Source organism: Muntiacus reevesi, chromosome 4 (genome assembly GCF_963930625.1).
Source record: "Muntiacus reevesi chromosome 4, mMunRee1.1, whole genome shotgun sequence".
In the NCBI taxonomy this organism is placed as follows: domain Eukaryota; kingdom Metazoa; phylum Chordata; class Mammalia; order Artiodactyla; family Cervidae; genus Muntiacus; species Muntiacus reevesi.
The window spans coordinates 105,361,507-105,380,775 of record NC_089252.1 but is presented as its reverse complement, the minus strand read 5'-3'; the positions used below and the strand labels follow the sequence as shown (position 1 = coordinate 105,380,775).

The following is a 19,269-nucleotide window of genomic DNA, read 5'->3' as shown; positions in this document are numbered from 1 at the left end:
ATAAGAGATTTGGGTTGGATCCCTGGGTCGGGAAGACCCCCTGGAAAAGGAAATGGCAACCCACTTCAGTGTTCTTCCCTGGAGAATCCCATGGGCAGAGAAGCCTGGTGGGCTGCGGTCCATGGGGTCGTAGAGTCGGACGTGACTGAAGTGACTTCCACTTAACACATGGAGCCTACATTCAGTGAGGCCAACATACCTGGATTCATATGTTAGTTTTGCCATTAGTTGTGTGGCCTTGGGCAAGTTACTTGTTCTCACCAAGTTTGCTTCCTCACATGTAATATAGTGTCCATGATCTCCAGTGCATAACATTTTTGAGGATTAAGAAGATAACTGACGTAAAGTGCTTAGCACATGGTGAGCGCTCATGAATGGGAGCTACTATGATTATTGTCACCGTTACTGCTGTTTGGGCAATTCCATTGTCATCATTGGAAGAGGGGGTTTACCAGGGATCCAGGGGGCTATCTTGCTAGGGTGCTCCATTGGTAGGAAAACAGGTGAGATCAGTCCCATCTCTGGTCCTTTTAGATGTAGGAGCCTAGCCAGGGGTCACAGCCCAGTTCTCGCCTCTGTCTTGCTTTCACTTAAGCGTCAGCCTTACAGAATTAGCTTTTGTTAAAAAATAGCTACTCTCACCATCCTGTTTTGCTTCCCTGCGTGACAGACTCTAACATTTCTTCCTCTCTTCTTCTTTCAGATTGTTTAGTGTAATTTTGGAACAATTAACCAAAGAAACAGAAGGCGGTAACCACTCCAGTGGCAAATCAGGAGGCTTTGACGTCAAAGCCCTCCGCGCCTTTCGAGTGTTACGACCACTTCGACTAGTATCAGGAGTGCCCAGTAAGCACGTTTCATTTCCTAAAGCCAGGATTTGGTGGATCGGTTTTCTTCTGGGTGGGTCTCGGGATTATGAAGCAGGGCGTGATGAGGTGAGTTGCTGTTCTACAGCCAGGGTCTCTGCAGGCAACACCGTGGAGGCCTTCACTGTGTACAAAGTCCTCTTGCTTATGTTGTCACTTTGGGTCCCCGTGACAGCCCCAGTGGGAGTGGAGTGTAGGGGCAGTAGTGATCATTGTCTTCCTGATTTTGTAGAAGAGAGCGTATTCTCTTGGGCAGAGACCAAGTGAGTGGTGGTAGGAGACCATGAGTTCAGACCTCCTGACTGCAGTCTAGTCTTCAGCCTCTGACACCATCACTCCTCATCACACCATCATTCCTCCCACTTTCAGGCCTGCCTCTCTGAACATGGAGGCTTATATAGACAGGGGTGTTAGAGGGCTCAACTGACTGCCTTTTCTCAAAGTGAGCTGCAAGGGCCTGGAATCCTGAAACTTCTACTTAACCATCCCACAGAGGGGATGTGCCCATCCCACTGCAGGAAGGAAGTGAATGCTTCTGGGTCCTCCCTGGGTGTAGGGCACAGTAGCACCTGCCAGAAGGTGGTTGTAAGGTCTGAATGCAGTAATGCAGAGAGAGGCTTCAGCACAAGGTCTGGAGCCAGAGGGGGGTAGCTCAGCGTGAGAGACGCTGTGTCACCCGCTAGTCCCCAATACCTGTCTGTGCCAGGCCCTCGTTTGCTTCTTGCTCCAGATCTCCAGGCCAGATCCAGTGCCACCTGAGTATGGAAAAGATGCCCCATCCATGCCCCAGCCAGGAATTTGCATAAGGAGAAAGGCGTGTGCTTCCCTGGGCTCTGCTCATCAGAGGACATCCCTCTTGGGGACTTCTGAGGGCAGACACTTTAGTGCCTCTCCAAGGACTGTGGCTGTGAGGTGACTGCCTGCTTCCAGCTGCAGGATGGCTATGGGATTGCAGGGTGTGCCTTTTTTTCACAGCTCATAAAACCTTCAAAAGAGCACAGATCATGTTTTTGCTTCTTCAGAAGTTCTTCATAAATTTGTATTAAACCTGTTGGCACCCAGAATGCACCAAAAATTCTCTGGAAAAAAAAAATTCCAAATTTAACATTTTAAAATGTAGGAAGTGGTGTTTTGTGTGTACTTGTTTTTCCAGATGGTTCATTTATTTTTTCATTGAAAAAGATCAGCACAAGTCAAAGCCACAGTACCGTCTGGAAGCAATTGAGAAAAATAGACATACCTTGAAAATGACTGGCTCTGTTACGTGTGCCATGATTAAATGAGAAGTTCAGTGAGCAAACATGAGGTTTCAGATTCAGTTGTTACAGCTTAATCTAATTTCAAAGTAACCACGGCAACTTTTTTCCCCCAAAGAGCAAATGACAGGCCAGCCTGCCTGCGGTATTTGTGTTGTGAGCAGACGCGCGGGTGCTGTGGCTTTGTGGATCTGAGTCATGCGTGAGGACTTCTCGGCCTGTGTTCATTAACTGCCCTGTGGGGAGCATCCAAGCCTCTCAGCAGACCCCGCTGGACTTTGAGGAGGTGGACTGGGGTCTCTGGGTCGTGCACTTTCCCGTGCTGGTTGGCAGCTGTGGACTAGTGATTTCTTAAGTACCTGCAATTGTTAAAAATGCCTGGGAAGGTGTGACTGTTTACACGTACCTCGGAGATGTCTAATCCCTTCTGAAGACAACTCAGAGTGTCCTGCAAAACTGATTTTGTGTGTGTATGTGCACGTACGTTCCTTCATTGGAACGTAAATATGTGTTTCAAATAGAGTCCTTCAGATGTGTGTGGAGCTCTTCACCACCCACTCTCAGGTAATAGGTACCTATGAGAATCCTCGAGTGTCATATAGGAAAGAACCCTCAAGATCATCTGGTCCAAGAGCACTGTCTTCTAGGTGGGGAAGCTCACAGAAACCCTGGGCAGGTTCTCACGGCCAGTGGGTGGCCAGGCGGGACCAGACCCCTGGCCTGCTAGTTCCTGGCTCAGTGTTCTTTATGCTCCATTTCATGGCTTCCTTGTTTAGAGCTCTGTGAAATCTGCTGGACACATTGGTCATTTACAAAAGAGCCTAATACCGTGAAAGTGTACATATGCACTTGAGGATATAATGTCATTATTTCATAAATGTGGCCCATCTGAAATATTACAGTTACAATAAACATATTTATGAAACATAGGGTTCACTGCCATTCAGTTGAGAAGAACTAACTGCTGGATGATGATTTTGGATGGCCCTTGCATATCTTAAAATAAAAACCAAATGAAAAAACAAACAAACCCCGTCTTATCCATGTAGATTAGAGCATATGTTTCTTTTTCTCTTCATCTTTTCCTTATGAAAGATGAAAACATTACAAGTCATCCTATTGATCATTGTTTTCTTCAGAAGACATCATTTCAACATTTAAATATCTGAAGGCAGTATGTAGGATTTTGTCTTAATGAAAGTCTGGAAAGAGGGTCTTTGCGAATCTAAAAACCTCTTATCACTCTTCTCTCCCCATCCTGTCCCCCACCTCTTCCCGTGCACTTCTTATCAAGGTGAACTTTTACTGTTACTGCTGATAAATATTTTTCTGTTTGCTTGGTGTGTTCTGATTTCTAATGTATTTCATTCTAGCATCTCAGCTGCTTCTTTCTTTCTTTGTGTATGTATCGGGAAGGTACTGTGGGAAGATACTAGAAAAGGGCGCTTTGGAGGAGAGAGAGGTAGCAGGGAAAAGAAGGGAAAGAAGAAGAAAAGGGGGAGAAAGTTGGACTGGGGGCCCTGGGTCATGTTCTTTCCCATGCTGGTTGGCAGCTGTGGACTAGTGATTTCTTAAGTACCTGCAATTGTTAAAAATGCCTGGGAAGGTGTGACTGTTTACAGTGGAGAAACTGAGGTGGGTCTCAGTGCTGGCCACATGTCTCACTGTGCAGGGCATGTGCATATTGTCAGGGGCCTGCATCTAGTTGGCTCTGGTTTCCTGCTGACCACTCTCCCTTCAGCTCCTGCTTCCTTCCACCTGGTCCTGAGTATTGCCCCACCGTCCCTCTTGGCCTGGTCTTTTGTCTTCCTGTACCATGGCTCTCAGTGTTGCTCCAAGTGTGGGCAGCTCCAAGGTTTGCACATCTCTCCCTCGTCTCTAAGGCCTGAGGTTCAGCCACAGGGCACAGCCTCCTTCATGTGAAGTGATGAGACTCACCAGGTGTTCAGTTCTCACCCTCCCCTTCCTCTAACCCTCTTTTACCTCCCCCACTCCAGGGGAGCCTCCTTTTGCTCAGGCCCTGGGGTTAGCCTCATGACCCTGCCAACCTGGGCACCTTCCTCTAACTCAGATGCACTTTCTGAGTTCTGATCGCTTCTGGATTCTCACCCTGTCCTCCCTGGAGAGCCCAGCACCCTCCAGCTACTTCTTTGCCTGCTTTGACTTTTGCAGCCCCACTTGTCTTTATAAGGGGCTTCCCTGGTGGCTCAAATGGTAAAGAATCTGCCTGCAACGCAGGAGACCCAAGTTCCATCCCTGGGTTGGGAAGATTCCCCTGGAGAAGAAAATGCAACCAACTGCAGTACTCTTGCCTGGAGAAGTCCATGGACAGAGGAGCGTGGCAGGCTATAGTCCACAGGATAGCAAAGAGTTGGACACGACTGAGCAACTTTCACTTTTTATCTTTCTAAAAAGGCTGCCTTTTGAGTTTTCTTGGCTCTTTCCCATGTATACATGTTATGAAACTTTTGTTTGATTTAGAATAAATAAAGAGGCTGTCTTTTGACAGCCTCTAAAGTTTGGCCTCTAAAGTCCCCTAAAGTGGACTAAAGTCTGGCCCTATAATCCGAATCCAGGACCCAGAGCTACCTAGTAGATTGCAGCTGCAATCTGCTTGCCTTTCCTGCTCTCCTTTTCCACTGCATGACCGCCAACTAAGACTCTCCATCCCCGACCACAGGACACTCGCTCTCTTCTGTGCCTTGGGTGCTTTCTTCCCCTGCTTGGAGCAGCCTCTCTCCCATGCCCGCGACCCACCTGCCTATGGAAGTCCATCCTGCTCGGCCTTCAGGCGCTCCAGAGAGGGAGGCTCCTGCCCAGCCCTCTTTCTCCCGTTGCACTCAGAAATGATGCCTTTCATCCCTCCTTTCGTTTTCACTGTGTAATGTCACTCATCTGGCATCTATGTGCTTCCTTAGCGTAACTCATGTGCAGTGCTTACGCCTCTCACTGGAACCTAACCTCTGGGAGGGACCACACTGTGTACTCATCTTTACAGTCCCCAGAACACTCCACCTTGTGTTTGCCACGTGGCGGATGTTCAAGGAATTCTGTTGAGTGGATGAACAAATGCAGAGATGAGTGACTTTCATATCCAGCCGTTCCCTCTCTCGGCCGCAGTTTTCCCATCTTTCTAGTTGAGGCAGTTAGATTAGATGATCTTTGAGAGGATCCTTTTTAACTTCTCTCACACCCAGGTTTCATGTTAATTCAAAGCTCTGAAACACCTCCTTGAATTTTGTTACGGTGTATCCCATACAGAACAGGCGTCATTAGGAAGTATATAAATACACCCCTGAAATACCTTGCTGGCTCACAAACTTGTTTTTGTCTTTCCTAGGTTTACAAGTTGTCCTGAACTCCATTATAAAAGCCATGGTTCCCCTCCTTCACATAGCCCTTTTGGTGTTATTTGTAATCATAATCTATGCTATTATAGGATTGGAGCTTTTTATTGGAAAAATGCACAAAACATGTTTTTTTGCTGACTCAGGTGAGTAACGAAAATGGTTGCTCACAAAACTATTTAAAAATTTAACTTTCCCCAAAACAACTTTTCTGGTTTGGGGAAGATCTAAAACAAAATGAGAGAGAGGGAGGGGGAAGAAAATGGAAAGCCAAATACATTGGTAAATCTAAGCTAGTTTTTAATGTGAATTATAATTAGAATTAATGAGAATTTAGTCTCTTTTTTTATCTTGATTTCCTGTGTAATGTGTTCTGGCAGACAAGATGGGGGGGCCCCCCTGAAACTGGGCTATGAGGTGGATTAATAAGTGTTTCTCTGGGATTTCCCTAGTAGTCCAGTGGCTAGGACTCTGCACTCCCAATGCAGGGGTCCCAGATTTGATCCTTGGGCAGGGACCTAGATCCCATGTGCTGCTCTAAGACCTGGCACAGCCAAATAAGTAAAGTGTAATATTTTTAAAAAATACTGTTGGTCCGTATAGGCTGAGGAAAGGTGCTCTGAGAGTGAGGACAGAGGAGAGAGGGGTAAATTCTTGGCTCCCATGGCATGGGTTTCTGAGGGTCGTTCCTGCCCGGAGTGGTGAAGCCTGCCTCCTCTGTTTGCAGATATGGTGGCTGAAGAGGACCCAGCGCCGTGTGCGTTCTCAGGGAATGGACGCCAGTGCACCGCCAATGGCACGGAGTGTAGGAGTGGCTGGGTTGGCCCCAATGGCGGCATCACCAACTTTGACAACTTTGCCTTTGCCATGCTCACTGTGTTTCAGTGCATCACCATGGAGGGCTGGACAGACGTGCTCTACTGGGTAAGCAGCTTGAGGAGGGAGTTGACGGAGTGTGCTTTCCCTGGATAAAAGTGTTTCATTAGCTGGAACCATTGGGGAGCTGGCTGGAACAGACCCCCTGGAAGTGAGTTCTTTGGGAAGGGAAGCAGACTCTCCTTTCACTCAGCAAGACCCATTACGTCTCCCCGTCAGGGCCTTGCTTTCAGCTGTAGAAAGCCGCTACAGGACGTGGACACCCTCGCATCCCCAGTGTCTCCTGAGGACTTACTGCTGAGCAAGCCCAGTAGTCCCCTTTGCTGGAGGAACTCCAGAAGGCCAGGGCTGTCCTGATTAAACACTTGAAGAGCCCAGGGTCATTCCCCAGGGTAAGAGGTCCCTGGGCTTCCTTAGACTAAAACTAATCTTTTATACCTAGAGGCAGGTTGCTCTACCAGGTCCTAAATAGAAGGTAATCCATCAATTGATTGGATTCTTTTCAGGATTTCCATAGCTTAGTACAGCCTTAAAGCCCAAATGGGTTTTTCCCTTATTACATTGTTTCCTTTTTGCATCTTCAGTATTACTACAAACCAGCCCTTAGCAATCTCTTTCTTTTTCTTTGGCAGTAGAAAACTCTGGCAGAGAAGGTAGAGATGGCACATCAGCCTTCCAGGGCTGGTGGACCTGTTCGTGAAAACAGATGGACACCCTTTGTATGGCTCAGGGCTAGCTTCTCTCGTTCCTGACAGAGCCAGTAGGGTTTGCTACAGATGAAGAGCAGTTGTATTTTAACAGTCATTTCTCAGAGTTGAGTTTATTTGTTTACTTCTGTGTTTGATAGAATTTGAAAAAACTCACAGAAGTTTAGAAATTATTTTTCCATGGCACGGAGTTGTTGGGAAAAAAACAGCTGCCTTGTAGATTTTGAGCATAAACCCAGGTCCAAATAGAATTAACCAGGATTCCAATAATGATTTGTTAAAAGGTAATGAGAAAGAGCCTACTTTTTAAATGGTCGGTCTCCAGTTAGACAGTCTGCACGTTGAGAAGTATTTTCTGATAGGATCTAAATTTTAGACACTTTATAAGATTTCCCATTACTCTATTAACTTCAGAGAACAGAACACATAATGGTTGTAAATAGGTTTTTGTTTCCCTTCCCTAGTGAATTCCAGGCTTGCAGAGTTGTAGAAATGTCTGTATGTTCAATGTTAGGCAAAGAAAATACATTTTATTTTCATCCCCAAAGTGTTAGTCTAGTTTGGTAATAAGGTTTTTAAAACATCGCCAGCATGTCATATCTTATTTCTTCCCCTTTCCCTCCTTTTTCTAATTGTCATAGGAGAGAGTGAGTGCGAGTGTGTGTGTATGTGTGCAATCTGTTATTTATATCCATAACACAATGCCTTTTGTCAAATTTTTTTGTGAAGAGAAAGAGGAAGATTATATAGGATGAGCCAAGTCCATGGCCATGCATGAGGACCCTCTGATTAGGTAAAGAGCTCATTTTCAGTATTATGTTTTAAGTTGCCACTCCTGGTTAGATTAGTGGAGGGCTCAATCCCCAGTCTTCCTTTGAATTTTCTGATAGATGGAAAAAGCATAATTCAAATAGCCCAAATTCTGGTCCTTCCCCCTAAAACAATACAGAAGATGTTTTGATTTAAAACAAACAAATGAAAAAATCAGTGACTCCTCAGCTCTATTCTCTCTATTTTCATGGTGTATTGACATTGCTGATCCGACATGCCCTGACAAATGGACAGTTGCAGACTTTATGTTTCTTCACATTGATTCTCTCATTATGATCTTCCTTATCGCCAAGTTAGTGAAAACTGTGAGAGTGTGTGAATAGAGGAGAGAACACTCCACGTACCTAGAAACAAAAGTTTCTACTTGCTTTCCTGAGAACCTCTAAGTATCACCTAGGATGATATAATTATTACTTCTATTTTTCATATGACAGTCACAGGACTAATAATTTGACAACATAATAATTACATTCTCTATGAATTACATGGCTTCTTTATTCCAATGGAGGAACTCCAGTAACTTATCAACTTTATGCCAGTGTATATCCCTTTATAGAAGGCCTGGGAAATAGTGGAATATAGACCCCTGGACATCCTCAAGGTCCTGCTGCAAGTGGTTGTGCTATTTGATTTACAACAAGGGTCTACAGACCTTTTTTTTTTTTTTTCATAAGGGGCCAGACAGTAAATATATGTGGCCGGGAAGACCATAATGTCTATGTCACAACTGCTCAGCTCTGCCCATGTCACTTGGAAGCAGCTGCAGACAACATATACACCTGTGGCTTCATTCCAGTATTTATTTATAGACACTGACATGTGAATTTTGTATAACATTCCTGTGTCATGAGATAGTCCAGATTTTTTTTTCCCACCATTTAAAAATGTAAAAGCCATTTTTAGCTCGCGGCCGTCCAAAAGCAGGTGGTAGGCTGGTTTGGCCCACAGGTCATAATGTCATGACCCCTGGTCTAGACTAGAATCCCCGTTTCTTTCCTTGGCATTTCTCCATTCTCAGAGGTTTGTGAGCCCTTCTGGAACACTAGGGGGCAGCTTAGGGATGTCTCCCAGAGTGCTCATTGAGATCTTGTTATCAAACATATCAGGTTGCTTCTAATTACTTACTGATTACATTTATTAACTCTGCATAGACATAGGCAGGAGCCAGACCCCAGCCTTCTTCCTATTTTATGGGCCGCAGTCAGTGGGATCCACAGCTGTGCACAGAACAGCGTCTGGCCCAAAGCTGGTGCTCAGCAGACACCAGCTACCACTACTCTTCAAGTTCACAATCCCATTGCCTCAGGGTAGATGGGCCTTTTTAAAATGCCTAATTTTTTTCCACAGCCAGAGTGTAAAGGGAACATCTTGAGAAAGAACTGAGATTCGATTTTAAACATTGGTTGCAAGCAAATTTTTCAGTCCTTTAGGTGTTGGTATATGGTGGACAAAGTCTTTGCCAGGGATGAGTTTGAGTCTGGTTGAGTATGTTCAGTGTTCCCAAGTTCATGGATGCCTCAGTCCCCAGGAGTGCCTGGCAAGTGGTGGCAGGGTCTTGGGAAGGTGGGCCCAGTATGCAGAAAGACATGTGTAGAACAGGACCCCTTGGATATGTGGGGAATGGGATTATTAACTTCGGACAGAAAACCATTTTTTAAGTGCTCGTTTTTTGAAGTGAATTCCATAAGCATAATTAAGCTGCCATCTGATCCACACGTTTGCTGTCCAGAGGCAGAAAGGTGTAGTGCAAGGAGAAAGCCTTAAGGCTGGAGAAGGCTAGGTGCCTGACCTTGGGTAGGTCACCCAAATCTGGTCTTTAACTTTGTGTCGTCCACAAGATGTGGAGTAACACTGCATGATCCTATTATTTTTTTCTTCAACTCCAAGGAAATGGTTTTAAATGTAGGAAATTAATTAAAATATTAGAATTGATTTCAGGAAAGAATTATCCATATCAATTATTTGTGGCCTTTTGCCTTAGTGCCAACCTCTTCTCTTAGTGAGCCGCACACCTATGGCAGCGCTGGCTGTCAGACTCAAACAGGAGGTTCCCTTGGCCAAGGTGATAGTCATCTTCATTCAGGGTACCTGGGAACTCCCTCTTTAGTTAGCCAGCAGCTTGCCATTCTGCTCCTTTCTCCGATTCTAGGCTCAGGGGAGCCACAATCAATATATCAAGTTTCTAGTAGTCTTTGCAATAGAAAAAACATTTTTGTTAGATTAATCAGAGACATGGATGTGCGTCTCAGTCTTTGAAGTGAGGGGAAACTGAAACTAGGTTATTATTTCCTGAGTACCAGGGACATGCCATGATGACTTTGACATAAATATTTTAAAAATCTAAATTGAAGCGATTGAGCTCACACCACTTTCTCCCTTGCTGACAAAGGACACGCAGACGAAATCCCAAGCAGTCTCTATTTTTGCGTGGGTATTTCGGGGACCAGCTTGCCAGTTCTGACTTGTCCCATGTGATTGGTAAAGTCTAAGAAATCCTAGCCTCTGAAAAGAGACCAGCATTGAGAAGGTTTCTTCAGGGAAAGACTGGCCCTTAGAGCTTAATTTTTATTTCTCTTTCCCACGCTCTGGAGATTTAGGGTCTCCTGTGGCCTTTGGTTTTCCCTTGGCCCCCATGGGTTATTCTAGGTGATATTTCTGATTTGAGCAAAAACACTTATTTCTAAGAAATCAGAAGTTTCTTTAATAATAATAATAATAAAAATGTTCCCTCCCAAGTTGGAGCAGACAGCTGTTCCCGAAACCATCCTCTGGAACACGGGGCTGAGGCCTGAAAGAAGATGGGCGGGGCAGATGCTCCGCTGACGGCTAACACACTTTGCTGAGGTGTGAGAGGGCAGGGTCCGCTAGTGGGGACCCTGGACACGCACCCCCTTCCTCTCTGTGAGCGAGCACACTCTCCCTGGTCATGGGCGCCCCTCTTGCCCCAGCAGAGGGGAAGCAGGCCCAGAGAGGGGTCTGTGGAAGGCCCTGACTCCAGGCTGGGCTCTGGTTACTCCGCCAGGCAGCCTGTTTCTTCTCCTGCACATCTAGGTTATTTAAATAAGTTTAGTGGTATAGTTGCTTTGGAAGAATTACCCTCGGCCTTCCTGCTGAAATTAGTTTATCCAACTTAATGAGATCAACAATTGCAGCCACGGCCCTGCCTCATTCATTACTCTAATTGCCGATATAAGATGTGCAGACTGATAGCAGTTCCAGTAAGCACATCAATTTTCATGTGGCGAAACAGGTGTTTCATAAGGGCTTTAATGCCCTCTCCCTAGACTTCAGCAACAGATGTTAGGTAATTTTTTTTTTTTAATGTTCTCTTTTTCTGTTTGGTTTTTGCTTGAGGCAAACAGTGAAATGCATGAGTTTCATTCTATAAAGCTAAAAACCTACTGTCAGTTAATGTAAAGAAAGCACATGCTTAACAGCTTGACCTCAGAAAGCCAGAACCATGAATCAGCCCAGACCATATACTGTTCTGTTAGCCGGGGATTCCAGCAGAGTCAGGCCTGGGTCATTCATTCAGTCCTCTCACTGGTGCTTCTCACCGCCTTTCTTGGAGAAGTGTTTGCCCCATTTAACACTGACCTGTGCTGTTAGAAAGTTGCATCCAGCCATGAACCCTGAAGCACCTGTTTGCTCCGGCACAAAAACTGCTCATGAGCAGACCTCCCTGGGAAGGTATGTCCAGGGGGCCACGTCTGATTGTGCCGCTTCACTTGGCACAGAAGTAGGGACACCAGGTTCTTTGAAAGACTCACAGCTGGAGCCACCTGTCTCAGGGCGGGTTATGCAGGTTCAAGCTAGATTTGAGAGATGAGGGCTTTTTTATTTCTCCTTACTGGTAAGAGTTGGGTCCTTCCTATGGGTGCAGTTGAGGAAAAAAAAAAGTCTCATTCCCCAAAGCACCCCTGAATATGTCAGCTAGTTGACTTCTGAATACTTTCCTTCTTTGCATTAATTTAGCTGTGCTTGCACTGACATAGCAGATAATCCAGATTTAAAGTAGGTTAGGGGAATTCGTGTAACTCTATGGCTGATTCACATCAATGTATAACAAAACCCACTGAAAAATAAAAAAATTAAAAAAAAAAAAAAAAAAAAAAAAAAAAAAAAAATAAAGTAGGTTAGGTTTCCTGGGATAGATTGGCTTCCAATCTACCCAAAATCCAATAACTGGAAAATTACTATTTTAGGGTTTTTAAAAAAAAGAATTTATAGAGTCAAATGCTACAAATTTGTCTCTGTAGCTAAGACTTTTCCACCATCACAAATTTTGAAAGCAAGAATACTACCAACAATTTGGGCAGAGTAGAAAATAGTTTCTAGCTAAACACTAGTTTTGTCTTCTATCAAGATCTCTGAAAATCGCTTACCAAGGCAATTTCTTCTAAGAAAGAGCCAAATTCCAGCGGATTGCCCTAGCAGTGGACAGAGTTTGCTATTATTTGCCCTGAAAGTTTTGATGACTCTGTGTGTGTGTGTGTGTGTGTGTGTGTGTGTGTTGGGAGTATATAATGAATGTGCATTGGCTACTATTGTCTGATTTGAAGCTAAGTAAATGTTTAATTAAATGTATGGAATGCTGTCTCTAATGTAACCCTCTCTCCTTATTAGATTCTCTTATTAACCCACTCCTATGAGACCATCTTATTTCTTACAGATGAATGATGCTATGGGATTTGAATTGCCCTGGGTGTATTTTGTCAGTCTCGTCATCTTTGGGTCATTTTTCGTACTAAATCTTGTGCTTGGTGTATTGAGCGGGTAAGCTACACCTCTTTCATCTTGAAAGCAGAGTCCTGAGAACAGTTGCCAAGACCACACAGGCTTGCTAGATGGGGGCCGCCGGGTGGGTGCCAAGCGTTTTATGTGTCCTCCAAGATGCTTTCTTTTCTGCTGAAGCTTCCCAAACCAAGACGTTTCCTGGAACCTCACCAGCCTTCGTGAAAGAAAGCTATAGGATAATTATTGACCAGAGATTAATCAGCGTTGTCACTTGGGATTTAAATCATTGGCATCGCTTGCCCATTTGTCCTAAAAGGAGATACATCTATAATTGCTTTATTGGTCTGGATCCAAATATGATGCAGATTAATTGGTACCAAACAGTAGCTAAATGACTTTCAGTAGGCCACATTTGGGGATTTCCGCAGCAGAACCTGCCCTTATTGAAAGAACAAAACTGGAAGGCCCTTGGCAGGATCCCATCCTTGGAGCACCAGTCCTCAGTCAAAGCCCTAGTGGTCCAGCAGCAGTTCCTGGGGCTCTGCTCTTTGGCAAATGGATAACTGATAACTAATCTCCTTACATTTTACAGGTAAATGATGCGATAGGATGGGAATGGCCATGGGTGTATTTTGTTAGTCTCATCATCCTTGGCTCATTTTTCGTCCTTAACCTGGTTCTTGGTGTCCTTAGTGGGTAAGCAGTTGGATCCATGTCCCACATTCTGCCGCTCCCATGTGTGAGGCAGCTCCCTACGGCTTTCTCTGCATGCGTGTGGACTCTGATGTCCCCCCTGTGTGTTGCTTTGGGACTAAACTGTAATTCTCAATGCTCGTATCTGTCTGTGAGATTCTGTGTTTCTGGTGCTTGCCAAACTATTAATTGAATGAAACCATTTCCCTGAAGCGAGTCACATTTATATGCCAGTGTGTAGGAGTGGATTAAGAGTGACTAAAAGGATGCCCAGCCTTGGTCTCCCCCAGCAAAGGGCCTTTGTCTTTTGTGGTTTTCTTCCCATTAGTATTGGTACATAGCCTGGCCCTTTAAAGTTACTTGCAGTATATCATGATTATTTCCAGCGGTGTTTCAGATTTCATGGTAAAGGAGAAATAAGCCTAGATTAGCACAGAAATACTGGACAGTTTCAAAATCTCACATCCTTCCCATGGGGATCATTTATTAGCTTGGTTTTCTGCTGCTGTCACTATGAGAATATTCCCTTGAATTTGTTTTTAATCTTAGCTCACAGAATCTGTCTTTAATGCAGAGTAATAATCAGCTTTTGCACCTAAATTTCCTCCAGCCTTATCGTTGTCCGTGTCACTCAGTCATCATTTTTGAAATTTCGCTTTGTTGGCCTCCTTGGCTCTGTGGATTGACGGGGGTTCAGTGGAGACTGGGAGCAGAGTGGGGCCCTCCCTTGTCTGTGGTTGTCATCCTAGAGCCCTCCTGGGCAGCCTTGCACCTTCCCCGCCACACAGACACCCCACACAGTACCCCAGAGAAGGGAGTGGGACCTCCCCAGGCCCTCAGTGCCAGCTTATCGCCATTGCCAGGGCCTGGGAGTGTGACCGAGGCGCGTAGGTGCCCGTTTCCCCCGAGGAGGCCCTGTCACTCCAAGAGCTCAGACGTCCTCCAGAGATACTGCTGATAGACTTGATTCCCACTGAGTTTATCTACTCCTCACTCACTTTATCTCTGTCTTGCTGAGAGCTTGTATCTTGGGGGAAGTGATGTCTTCATGTAATGCCAAGTCGGTGGAGAGACCTTTATCTCACTTTTCTAAACACTGCCTTTTCCAGAGCAGAGAGCGAGCTAGTTCCCCATCTCTGCTTCCTCTCCTCATCTTCTGTCTCAGCTCCCCTGTCTGTTTTCAGGGCCAACAAGTTTAGAATTCTCCTTGACCGAGTGTGGTCACTTTCACAACATGGATGCCCACTGTCCTGTGAAGCCCCGTCTAGAAATGAGCCAGGAGCCCATGCCCCACAGTGAAGGGGAAAGGGGGCTCTGGGCCTGAGTCCTGGATGTGACAGCTGACCCCCTGCCCCTACCCGGGCCAAAGATTCTTTCTCTGGATAAACGGCTCTTCAAGCCTAAAGTTCTTTCACGTCACACTTTAAAAGTGCCTTCTTCCTAATGACCCTCCGTGGCCTTAGGTCAGTGTCAGGATGGTGAGGGTGGAATTTATCCCTGGAGAAACAGCATCATGTTGATTTTATTATAGGAACAGCCCATACAAGGTTAACAGCAATTCTGTTGTGAATTCCTTGGCGCCCTGTGTCTCCTAAACCCAACTAAACTGAGGCCATGGAAACGACTAATTTTAACTGTGCCAGTGACATGCCTTATCTCTGAGCTTCCCAGAGCAGGAACATCACCCCAGCAGGATGAGGCAGACTTAAAAAGGGTAAAGGGGAGAAAGCCGGGAGGGACCCGTTATTATAATGGTGGATGCTAAATATGCACCCTGTGGGGGTACCCACAGCTGGAGGATAAAGACGCACACATCATGATGGAACAGCCAGTTTACTGAAATATATTTTGGGGAAAGTAATAAGTAACTTTAAAATATTTTTACATCAGAACAAAACTAGATCCCTTATGAAGGAGAATGCAAATGACATTTGAATTCTTAAAATAAAACCCAAGAATTCCCAGCAATATTCAGCCGGTTCCACGATGTGCCCCAGCTCCCCCGGGGCTGCAGCTGACCCTGCCTGGACGTGCGAGGCCACTTGGGTAGGAGATGTCTAGCAGTGCTCTGTGCAAAGGAGGAACCACATCTGCAGAGCAGTCTTCCAGCGTGTTCGCAAATTTGGTCCCTTTACCTGAGTTCTTGCTGCATGTCTGGCTTCGGGCCAGAACCCAGGGTGCCAAGATGTCTAAGACACAGATGGGGGCCTTGTGCTCAGACAGTTACTGTCTGAGATGGGACTGTCATTGGGCAGTGCAGGATGGCCAAGCTAAAGTAGGGGCGGGGACAGAGAAGACTGTAGGGGTGGTATGTCTATGAGTTGGATGCTGAAAGATGATAAGGTGTCTGTGGGGGTGGTGGTGGGGTGAGCTAGGGGTGGAGAAACCAGAGAACAGGCTGCTCCCACCTTTCTTAACAGTTAGTTACTTGGATTTCTCTGCCTGGGTACTCCTCCTTGACTTTCCCCTGAAGCAACAAAAAATCAAAATCAGTCATTTGTCTTTATTTTCTTGTTTCAGAGAAATGAAATTAAAAAAATTATTTTTTAGTTTTAATCTTAGAGTTCTTCTCAACTTTTTTAGGGAACGTTGGAGGAAATGCAAAATCAGAAGGACATAAATGTTAAAAAGGAGATGGCCTATGTTGCATAGCCCCTTAGGGACCATTGGACCACCACAAATGTAATTCCAAAAATCCTGAATCAAAAGGCTGTCCTGTTTTAGACCATGTTGCTGCTTTCTAATGAAGGATCATTATAAGATGCTGTGTGTCTTTAAGTCAACCATTTGGAAATATTTATTGCTCTTCCTTGGCTCCTCTTTTTTTTCTGTGTGGCCATGCCATCCTATTGTATCCTTAAACTGATTTTAATATGTGCACTTGATTTGGTATTGGTAGATTTTTAAAGCATTGTTAAGACTGATGCTTTGAAATATATTTGGTTTTACAGCAGACTGTTTTTCTCAAGGTGAGTATGAGGTTCTTGAACTGTACGCCCTGCATAGGCAAGCATGATCCTGGATGAAGACATTTCTCCCCCAGGTACTTGTGCTGTGTGGAAGGAGCCGGGAAAGTCAATAACTAGAGTTCTGATTTCATAATAAGTTGTTATCAAAGAGATGGTCCTGTTATGACCAAGTGTTAGAAAGAATGTCTCAGTTAAGTCTACAGTTCAGATCCTTGTCTCATTGGCTTTGATGATTTTTCACTTTTAAAATTGCTCACTTAATGCTTGTCCCCTTTGGGTTTTTTTTTCAATAGGTAGGTAAGATAAGAGAACATGGCGGTGGTCCAGCACTTTGTGTCTTTAGAGTCACTGCCAGATCCCGAGGGGGGATGGTGGTCATGGACAATGGGCTCACATCTTCACCTTCAGGGACCACCTGATGCCAGGCACACCTGTGGTAAGGTAGAGGGCCCTCTGAGCCCCTGTGGTGTGGGTCAGGCCCCCAAAAAGGGGCTAGTGGATGAGATGTGAATTAGAAGACCTGGGTTGTGGTCACGTGCTAAATAACTCTGGGACTTCACTTAGGAGCCCGGAGCCTACATCTCTTGGCCCCTCAAAGGGGAATGATGCTGCTGTGCCATCCCCACCCACACACACATGGTAGGTGGCTTTAGGTTGGCTCATGGATGTAGAAGTGCTTTGAAAAATAGATACTGCAAAGAATTTTACTCTTTGAATGTATCTTTCTCTTATCTCTGTGGACCTCCTCCTGATTCCCTCCTTGGGTGAAGTGGGAACAACAGCTAAGAGGCTATTTGGAAAATATCTTAATTGTACCATTTCCTGAATTTCCCAGGAAGAGACCAAGAGAAATAGGCTTTGTATGCACATTAATACTGTACTCAGTGCCCCCATGACCAGGCCATGGAGGTTCTTTGTCATCTATAAAGTGGGGTGCAGCTCTCAATCATGATTGAAGTTCTGACAGTGATTTATTTTTGCACAAGTAGGGAGGCATGGGATTTCTGTAACATATGGTTAAACACTGGCTTTAGAGTTGGATAATCAAGAATTAACTCTCTGCTCTACCTTTTACCAACTATGAGATTTGGTGAAATGGTTTACCTGTTCGAGCTTCACTTTCCTTGTCTGTAAAATGATGTTAATAGTATTAACTGTGGGGAGTTGCGAGAGGATTCAGTGAGCTGAAGAGTGTAGAGAGCTTCATTACTTTGATGGTGATAGCTTGAGTAAGAGTATATAAAATGAGATCTGATGCAAGAAAAATCTAATCAGCTCAATTCTTTTGATTATTTTCCCTTGTGACCAGGCCTATAGGTAGGGTTTAATTTGCATGACTCTTTTACTCAGGATGTTAATAAACTAAGTATTCTCTACTTAGTTTAGAGTAGAGAATTTGCTTTTAGAGGATCTAATGTCCAAAAATGCTTTTAGAGGTGCAGGAAGGTAAAATGAAAATACTTAGAAGTTGGTAGATTATGAAGTCCTTGCTAAGCAAAGATTTGATTTGCCTTTGTCTCTGTTTCTGCCAAAGATAGACTAAGGACCCACAGTGCCTAGACTGGTTTTGATGTCTATTAGATGGATTTCTCCTGAGAAGTTTAGATAATCTCTGATATTTATATAGTGGCAGTCAGATCCCTGGCACTTAGCAATGGCCAGGAAGAGATTAGATAAAAGACCCTTAAGAGATTAGTGTAATATAACCCAGACTTTGATGCATCTGTTCTCTGTCAGCCTTTGAAGTAAGGCCCCATATGCCATTTTTCATAGTAAATCCAAAGGGCAATTTTAGGATCCTGTGCTGTGAATATTTTTCTATGCAGTTGTTTTGAACACTGTTGTCTTGGTGCCTGGATATTCCCAGTCATAAAATGGGGTTTAAAAACTCCATTCTCTTTTCTTTTATAAATTCAGTATCATAATGTAAAGGTTCTTTAATTAATGTGCCAAACTATGACAAGTATTGAGACAGTTCTCTGCCCTAGTCTTTTTAAAAATATTTATTTATTTGCGACTGTGCTGGGTCTTTGTTGCTGGGCTCGGACTTTCTCTAGTTGTGGCGAGTGGGGGCTCCTCTCCATTTGCAGTGTGTGGGCTTCTCATCACTGCGGCTTCTTTGTTGTGGGCTCTGGGCATGTGGGCTTTGTAGTTGTGGTGCACGGATTTAGTTGCCCCCCGGCATGTGGGGTTCAGACCAGGGATTGAACCCATATCCCCTCCATTGGCAGGCAGATTCTTAACCACTGAATTGCCAGGAAAGTCCCTCTAATCACTTTTTTAGAGGAAAAAGATGATTAATTGAATTTCATCTCCTAATCCTTAGACTTGACTCATATTTGTCCAGAACATCATATTTCTCTTCAGTCTATTTGTTTTCTCTTTAGTCCACATTAATTTGGGGGAAAGGATGCTTGGTGGTTGGTTGAAAGTGTTGGGATTAAAAAAACCTAGGCCGAGATTCATGCATGGCTTCTCTACTTGTGTAACTGCTGGTGTAGAGGAAGTGGAAGGGGGTTGCATGGCAAGTGGGGGTGACTGTACGGTGTTAGAATTTTACAAAATAGGTTCAGGTTTGGGGGGCATCATAATTTGCACCCTAGTCTGTTAAATTCACACCATTATGAACCACGGTCAATCAGAGATCGCCTCTAGTTCCCTCCCCTTGAATGTTGGCTCAGAGGGAAAAACATACCAGGTATATTGTGGAGACATACCCTCTGGGAATAGGCATTTGTATAAATTATTCATGACTGGGATTAGAATTTGCTCTCATTCAATGTTTTACCAGCATCTGCTGATAAAAAATGAACAACAGAATTTCTTCCTGTACATAAACAGATCTGCATCTTAGAAGAGTAGTCGGATTGCTTGTGACATTGTTAGGTAATGGGATAACCAGGCTGTCAGCATGATTGGTTACCACTACATTACAGAATAAAATTGTATTGAATTAATGAGTTAATTCCATATCTTGACAACGGGCA

The 19,269-nt window shown here is 44.5% G+C and overlaps 1 protein-coding gene across 1 annotated transcript in view; it reads left to right on the top strand.

Annotated features, from left to right (window-relative positions):
• Positions 1-19,269, top strand: part of CACNA1D (calcium voltage-gated channel subunit alpha1 D) — a 344,029-nt gene that overhangs the window by 183,286 nt on the left and 141,474 nt on the right. The window contains exons 5-8 of the mRNA XM_065933482.1: positions 704-846; positions 5,463-5,615; positions 6,197-6,393; positions 12,556-12,659. Coding sequence (XP_065789554.1) covers positions 704-846; positions 5,463-5,615; positions 6,197-6,393; positions 12,556-12,659 — 597 coding nt within the window. The remainder of the gene's footprint in view (positions 1-703; positions 847-5,462; positions 5,616-6,196; positions 6,394-12,555; positions 12,660-19,269) is intronic.